This window comes from Rutidosis leptorrhynchoides, chromosome 3 (genome assembly GCF_046630445.1).
Source record: "Rutidosis leptorrhynchoides isolate AG116_Rl617_1_P2 chromosome 3, CSIRO_AGI_Rlap_v1, whole genome shotgun sequence".
NCBI lineage: Eukaryota > Viridiplantae > Streptophyta > Magnoliopsida > Asterales > Asteraceae > Rutidosis > Rutidosis leptorrhynchoides.
Window position 1 is genome coordinate 329,024,018 of NC_092335.1, and position 9,000 is coordinate 329,033,017.

At 35.4% G+C, this 9,000-nt stretch overlaps 1 protein-coding gene across 1 annotated transcript in view; it reads left to right on the forward strand.

The window, feature by feature from the left end:
- LOC139901122 (uncharacterized) overlaps positions 1-3,828 on the forward strand; it is a 63,862-nt gene extending 60,034 nt beyond the window's left edge. Inside the window, exon 3 of the mRNA XM_071883860.1 lies at positions 3,238-3,828. Coding sequence (XP_071739961.1) covers positions 3,238-3,828 — 591 coding nt within the window. The remainder of the gene's footprint in view (positions 1-3,237) is intronic.
- The last annotated feature ends 5,172 nt before the right edge of the window (positions 3,829-9,000 follow it).

Below are 9,000 nucleotides of genomic sequence, written 5' to 3' on the forward strand. Positions count from 1 at the left end.
TACTTAACTTTAAAACTTCGACCTTCAAAAACCTTACCCATTACCCTACACTTAGAAGAACAGTGTCCCTAATGTTCTCTAGAAAGAATATTTTGATAATTTATAAATTAAGGACGTTGACTTCTAAAATTCTAAGTTAGTTGTGGGGGTTACCCCACACTTAGAGATTTTAGTGCGTTATAATTGAAATAGGTTTGAGGAAGGATTACTTCCCTATGGTCGTGTTACTTTCCTAGTGATGGGCCTTCCTACCGTCAATCTCCTACGTACTAGTCTCTTTTAATAATATTTCTGCATGAAGAACAAAAAGAGAAAGGCAGCATTTCCACTATATATAACTTTTTTAGTACAATGCTAAAAAAAACTAAAAGATAAAATAAAGATAAAGTAGTCTATGGGATACTATCCTGGTCAATGCGCTGTGTTGGCTCTGCGAAGTATATGAAGATCTCATCATCCTCTAGGTTCGGCAAGTACTCGAGAGGTTTCCCTATATCCAACTCAGGGCCTAGTAATGAATCCAGACATAAGTCTGACGGCATCTCCAGGTGGGATAAGTCTGGGAAAGGCTCCTCGTCAGGTATGCTCCCAGTGATCTCAAATGCCTGGGCCGTTGGCAGCTCCACTGAAATAGGAATAGTGACTAGGTGACAACCCTCTGGTAACTCAGTGACTACAACTAGCTCGGTGACTGGAGCAGGCGGTGTGATGGGAATAGGAGTAGCGTGTGCAGGCATAGCAGCTGAGACAACTGAGTGAACTGAGGCCGGTGTGGAATGCCTGGGCGTAGCTCGTCGTGTCGGCTGAACACGGCATGCTAGCCTAAATGAAGATAGGCCTAGAGTAGTGTGTGGCATCCCCTAACATTGGAGGTATGCTCTCAGAGCTCTGTAGAGTCTCTGCTGATCTCTGAGTAGTGCCCATGTAACATCAGGGTCACTCAAAGTGGCTCCGTAATGTATCACTATCTTTGGCTCATGCGTATCTGGCAACTATGTATGCTCGGCTGGTCTCCTGGCTAAACGTCTAAATCGTCGAACGGGAGGAGCTGGAGGTGCTGTGCCGATATCCTCCTCAACGCTCTCTAATATCAATCGTCTTGGGCCTAATTGCCCTGTTGATGGCCTGTTCTGATCAACACTGCTTCCGGAAGAGTAAACTACAGGAGTCCTCCTCCTGTGAACGAGAATATAAGCTGAAGCTCCTGAACTTGGCATTTTGCCTGAACACATTCAACAAACTTGTAAGTACTAAGCGCAAGTATGGCGTTTAGTTATTAGTACTGAGATAATATCTTAAGACTGAAAATAATTGAAAAGAAAACAATAATAAGTAATAAAAAGGATAAACAAGGGGTGCCGCCCAAGAGCGCTTTGTTTATCAAGTCATTACAGCTTGACTTTTCCTTGTTAGATCTTCAGAATGGATCAAAGGAGAAGACGTGCTCCTCCTTATCATGGTCTTCTAGATAAGCTTTTAACCGGTGGACATTAACTTTGAAATTACCAGTAGGTCCTTCCAATTCCACGGCTCCGTGTGGAAAAGCATGTACAACTTTGTATGGGCCACTCCATCTTGATCTAAATTTTCCCGCGAACTTCTTGAACCGAGAATTCAAGAGAATAACTTTATCTCCAGGGGCGAACTTTGTAGGGATCAATTTTGCATCATGCGTAAGCTTTGTTTGTTCCTTGTAGATGTATGACGTTTCATATGCTTGGTCTCTCAATTCGGCGAGTTCGTTCATTTGCATTTTCCTATGTCTTCCGGTAACTGAGGGATCGAGGTTGCAGGTCTTCAGCGCCTAGAGAGCTTTGTATTCGATTTCTAGCGGAAGGTGACAAGCTTTTCCATAGATCATTCGGTAGGGTGTAGTTCCTAGAGGATTCTTGTAAGCAGTCCGGAATGCCCACAGAGCATCATCTAGCTTCTCGGCCCATTTATTTCCATGATGGCCGACAGTTCATTCTAAGATTCTTTGGAGTGCTCTGTTCGTGACCTCTGCTTGTCCATTAGTCTGCGGATGATAGGAAGTGGACATCTAGTGGGTAACTCCGTATTGTTGCATCACGTTCATAAACTGAGTATTACAGAAGTGTGTACTTCTATCACTTATTATCCTACAGGGAGCTCCAAATCTACAGAAGAGTCTCTTCAGGAAATTTGTGACGACTTTGGCATCATTAGTCGGAAATGCTTGAGCTTCGACCCATCTGGAGACATAATCTACTGCTACGAGAACATATTCTTTTCCGTTAGACTTTGGGAATGGGCCCATGAAGTCTAATCCCCATATATCGAAGATCTCGCAAGCTTGGATATTAGTCCGAGGCATCTCGTTTTTCATAGAGATAATACCTTGCTTTAGCATGCATCGCAATGCTTTACAAGCTCTTGCACATCTCGGAATATAGATGGCCAGTAGAATCCTGATTAGTAGACTTTCCTCGCGGTTAAGTTTGCTCCATGATGACCTCTAGTTGGTCCATGGTGACATTGGTGAAGAATCCCTGCTGCTTGCTTTTCATCTACGCACCTCCTGATTATCTGATCAGGGCAAATTCTAAACAGGTAAGGATCTTCCCAGTAGTAGTACTTGGCATCCCTGAAGAACTTTCTTCTTCGGGAGGTACTCATTCCCTTTTGTACTACTCCGGCAACTAAGTAGTTGGCCATGTCGGCATACCAAGGAGTGTCAGTAAATTGTGATCCTATGTGAGTTTGTCCTAAACTCATAAGCTGTTCTTCCGAAAATTTCTCTTTGATATCTTGTTCAGCAAGTTTTTCCATCGTTGGGTTCTCCAAACGACTAAGATGATCTGCTGCGACGTTCTCTGCTCCTTTTTTATCTTTAATCTCAACGTCGAATTCTTGAAGGAGTAAGATCCATCGTAGGAGTCTTGGTTTCGCGTCTTGCTTTGTGAATAGATATTTGAGGGCTGAATGATCTGTATAGACTGTAGTCTTGGACAGGATGAGATAGGAATGAAATTTTTCGAAGGCGAATACTACTGTTTGCAGCTCCTTCTCCACGATGGTTAAGTTGTTAACGAAGGATGTACATCATAGCATATTAGTAATATGAATTTAACCGAGTAGTATCTACACTTTTTCAATTCATACATAATAGCTTAGTACCAAAGAGATTTATTTTGGTGCTCCTCGTTTATTTTACCGGATGCCATAATTAAGGAGATTGAGAAGTTGTTGCGGGGGTTTTTATGGTGTCAATGAGAGCTAAAAAGGGGCAAGGCGAAAGTGAAATGGGATGATGTTTGCTTGCCAAAAGAAGATGGTGGTTTGAGTATTAAAAGGCTCAAACTTTGGAATGTGGCTCTTATGGCTTTTCATCTTTGGATAATACTAACTCTTAAAAATTCGTTATGGGTTAAATGGATCCATACATATAAACTTAGTAGCCATAATATTTGGGAAGTTTCGATTGTTGCTGGGTCCTCATGGAGTTGGCGTAAATTGCTTCAAATAAGACCAATGGTAAGGAAATTTTTTATTTATCGGTTGGGCAATGGCAAAACGGCCTCCGCTTGGTTCGATGAATGGTGTGTGTTGGGTCCTTTATGTGAGCTCATTTCCTTGGTAGACATCAACAATGCAGGTTTCTCCAAACAAGCTAAGGTTAGTGATATTGTGGTGAGTTCTGGATTTAATTGGCCTCATAATTGGTTAGCAAAATACCCTCTTCTAGCTACTGTCCAGGCTCCTTATCTTAACAATATGGAGGATAAATTGGTGCGGAGAGGTATTGATGTAATTGACTGCAATGCTTTTGTTTCTTGCATATGGGAATCGATAAGACCGTGTGCTTAAGTGGTAAGTTGGTTTGATGTAGTGTGGTTCACACAATGTATTTCGAAACATGCATTTGTTATTTGGTTATTGATGGGTGAGCGGCTCAAAACACAAGATAGATTGAAGCCATGGGAGATAAGAGCTAATCCGGTTTTGAAGTGTTTATTGTGCAACGACACCATGGACTCTCACGAACACCTCTTTTTTCAATGTACTTACTCGAAAAAAGTTTGGAAAAAAGTAATGGGTCTGATTCGAGTAGACTTGGGGGGTTATGAATGGAAGTTGTGTCGAGATGCGATCACTAGAGGAGATAGAAGAAGGTCTGCGATTGGATTGTGGTGAAGCTTTACTTTGGGGCCAGTGTATATTCTATTTGGCAAGAAAGAAATTCGAGACTTTTCAACAAAGGCAAAAAGACAGAAGAGCAGCTATTTGAGTCTGTTCGATCGAACATTGGGTTGAAACTGATGGCGACTAATTTCAAGAGCTCAAAAAAGGTGGAGCAAGAGTCACTTGTAGCAGCTGTGCTTCTTTGCGTTGTAATCCTTTGTTATCATTTATAGCATTTGCCGGGGTAACCCTTTACCCAAAAAGATTTATTTTGATCTCAAAATTCATATATATATATATATATATATATATATATATATATATATATATATATATATATATATATATATATATATATATATATATATATGTATATATGTATATATGTATATATATATATATATAATATATAAAATTTCTTCAGAGGGAATGAGTTAATGCTTCATAACTCGTTGATACAATATACGCGTTGTTGATTTGTGATGATGTTGGTGATTATGAAATTAGCGGTGCTTGTAGTGCTACAGGTTTTGCCGGTGTTGGTGATACTGATGGTGATGCTGGTGGTACTACCAGTGGCACTTGTATAACCAGTCTAGCTTGTAAATCACGCACCATCTTTGTCAGGGTTTCTACTCTTCCTTCTATCATCTCTATTCATTCCACTCATCTGATTTACGGTTAGAACTATAAATAGTAATCTTTAAAACTTTTAGAAACTACATATTCTCTGCAGAACATTTCTTCAATGAAGTGATAAATTAATACTTCATTGTTTGTTGTTGTTGGTACTTCTTGGGATCTACGATGCGTATGACGTTGATGCTCGAAGTACAGATTTAGAAGTGATATTGAGGTGTGGGATGCGGATGCGGTTGTTGGTGGTGGTAATGATCCTGTTGATGTTGATGATGGTGGTGCTGTTGATGCCGGTAATGCTGCTGGTGTTTGTGGTATTGAGGCTTACGATGTGGATGTTGCTGACGGTACTGGTGTTGTTGATGGTGCTTGTAATCTTTGCACCATATGTTCCAAAGCCACTACTCGAGCGCGAAGCTCGTTGACTTCTTCTATTATACCGGGATGATCGGTGGTTCGGACGATCGGATAAATAAGATTTATGATATGGGATAGTATATAATCGTGATGAGATACTCTGGAAATGAGAGAGAAAATGGTGTTTCGAATAGGTTCGCCGGTAAGTGCTTCAGGTTCTTCACCAAGAGGGAAATGTGGTGGATGGAAGGGATTACCTTCTTCTTGTCTCCTATGATTAAGTAGATTACGAACCCATCCCCAATTCATCCAGAATAGATGATGGTTAATTGGTTGATCCATTCCGGTTACACTGCTTTCGGAGCTCAGGTCAAATTCCATATCGGAATAGCTGTTGGAATCTGAGGAATTCGAACTAGATGCGGGATCCATCTTGTGTAATCGGGGAAATGAATTTTTGGTATGAAATAGATTATAGGTCTTAGATTTGGTATTCTTCAATACATAATTTACAATTGTATATATAATACCACAATCCCATAAATTACGGAGGAATCTTTGAAAGATGTCAGGCAAAGTTCACAGTAACCGATATACTAAGATAGGAATTCGTCTGTACACTATTTATGCAATAAATGCAGAAAAACGCGTCTAGACTTAAGAATGATAAGCAGGTAAGTTTCGACAAGAAATGATATGCAAAACTTTTGACATGCAGGCACGGTCGAAATCTAGACTCACTAATGCATCCTAACAACTATCAGTTAGACACATTAATGCAAGACCTGGTTCGCTAAGACCACCGCTCTGATACCACATGTCGTGACCCGTCCAAATTCATAAGGACGAATACAATAACATATGATTACATTGCGAGGTATTGACCTGTATATGATACGTTTTACAAACATTGCATTCCTTTAAAAGACAAACTCATTTCAAAATATAACCTTTCAATACGAATGATATATGTTTCCCCTAATATGAATGACTAATCTGTCATAATAGCCTTTTTGAACTCAAATGATTTGAATGCAACGTCTTTTATAATATGTCATGAACGACTCCAAGTAATATCTATAAAATGAACAAATGCACAGCGGAAGATTCTTTCAAACCTGAGAATAAACATGCTTACAAGTGTCAACCAAAAGGTTGGTGAGTTCATTAGTTTATCATAATCAATCAATTCCATAATTTTAATAGACCACAAGATTTTCATTTCCATTTCTCATAAAAATCATTCATATGGATTGAACCCCCTGGTAACCGACATTAACAAAATGCATCTAGAATATCCCTAACACATATCCACTCGTCTGTAGAGTTAAATCGAAGTACTAAAGTAGTTTAAAATCTCTGACTGGGGCTTGTCAAGGCCCACAGATCTATCTTTAGGATTCACGTCAATTGGTGGCAATTATAATAAACACCAATTCTTAGGTTACCAAGTTCAACAAGGGCGATATCCGGTATAAAAATTCAACCATAGAATGTAGTTTCGATTACTTGTGTCTATTTCGTCAAACATTTATAAAAACGCATGTATTCTCAGTCCCAAAAATATATATTGCAAAAGCATTTAAAAAGGGAGCAAATGAAACTCACAATACTGTATTTCGTAGTAATTATGCATATGACGGCACTGAACAAGTGCAGGATTGGTCTTGGATTCACGAACCTATATTAAGTATATATATTTATATGTTGGTCAATATCCAACTAACAATTTAGGTCAAGACGTAGTGTATCACAATCCTAATGCTCGAGATTATCATGCAAAAGTCAACAAAGTAAATTTGACCAAAATGACTTCCAAAATCTATACGTGATTATTATATAACTTAAATATAGTTGTTTTATATATTTAAATATATTTAACAAATTTTATTAAAGTAATTAATAAAAGTCATTTATTAATAAAGATTTATATTAAAATATATATATGATAAAAATATACTTTTATATATCTTAAATAATAAAATTTATAAAGTTTGCTTAATATCATAAAAATATAGTGGTATATATTATTAATGTAATTATATAACGTGTGATGAAAATATATTTGTATCACATATTTAAATACTATAGATAATAATAATAATAATAATAATGAATAAAAGTGGTATTATTTTGAAATAACAATAATTATTATTATTTTACTAGTAACAGTAATAACAATATTTATTTACTAATGATGATATTAATTCTTAAAAAAATATAATTCTAATAATGATAATTTTAATAATAACGATACTTTTCAATAATAATGATATTTCTATTAAAATGTTAATTTTAATAAAAATGATAGTTTTAATATTAATGATGCTTTTAATAATAATAATGACGATAAAAAATAATAAATTGATAGTTTTGATAAAAATATTAATTATTTTAATAATATTAGTAATAATAACAATAATAATAATAATAATAATAATAATATTGATTATTAAATAATAATAATAATAATAATAGTGATGATAACGACGATAAGGATAACGATAACCATAACGATAACGATAACGATAACGATAACGGTAACGATAACGATAACGATAATCATTTTAACAATAATACTTTAAAATTATATATAATTCAGTTGTCTATATCTTTTAATCCGTTCATTGAAACCATTCGCTTTCTAAATGAAAAGTTATTAATTTTTCGCCAGCTTTCCAACGACATGCATATCATATACCTTATATCAGTAATATATGTATTAAATTCGTGATTCAACATAAACTATCTAACGACACAATTAAGCATACAAGCATGCATGATCATATATACTCGAGCACTAGTCCGGGATACACTATTAATATATAAAAGATATAATAAGAATGCTCACGTATCAATATTGAGATTCAATATTGCAGAAAAGTATGTAGACGTAACGGAAAAGATAAACACTAGTGTGACTCATGAGCAAAACCCCTGAACCATACCCATAACCTCCATAGCTATAACCCATAATTTCCTTAGCTCTATCCCACTCATAAAACCCGATTTGAAAACACGTGAGTAGAACCTCGTCTAAGTATTTTATGTATAATAATACTAATAATATTAATACTCATACTACTACTAATAATAATAATGTAATTAATAATAATAATAATCTTAATAATATATAATATATATGTGTGTGTGTGTAGTGAGATCGAAAGATAGATTGAAAATGAATCAGAAATGAAAAATGCTCGAGCTTTTAAAGACTTGGCCTGTCTCCCATTTCCATGCGATCGCATGGTTCCAAAGCCCATTGGCCATGCGATCGCATGAATCCTGAATCCAGCTCACAATGTTTTAACTCTTCTTTCCGACACTCGTATAATATTATTATATAAATAATATAATTAAATCATATAATTAATTATATGTTATATTCTATTTACGTGCATAGTTAAATTGAAATTTTAGGTTTACTGACTCGTACGTGGCCGTTCGACTAATGTCCCAGTTCTAGTTTATCGAACGTTGTTTCGTACGCTTTAAAAATCATGTACTTTACATTTCGTGTATAGTACCTTTATTAATGACAAGACTCAAATCAATAAAAAACTATCTCACTCAAAGTGTAACTTATTCATTCGAGTGTTTTGGACATTTACGTTCTTAAATCAAAGTCTTGTTATTTATCAAAGTATATTTTTAAATCAAAACGTTTTATATCAAGGTTAATATTTTATTTTATCATTTTGTAATATATATATATATATATATATATATATATATATATATATATATATATATATATATATATATATATATATATATATTCATTTTGAAATAAAATTTATATATATTAGAAATATCTATTTAAATATATATTTAGTTTTTCAAAACAAATTATATTTC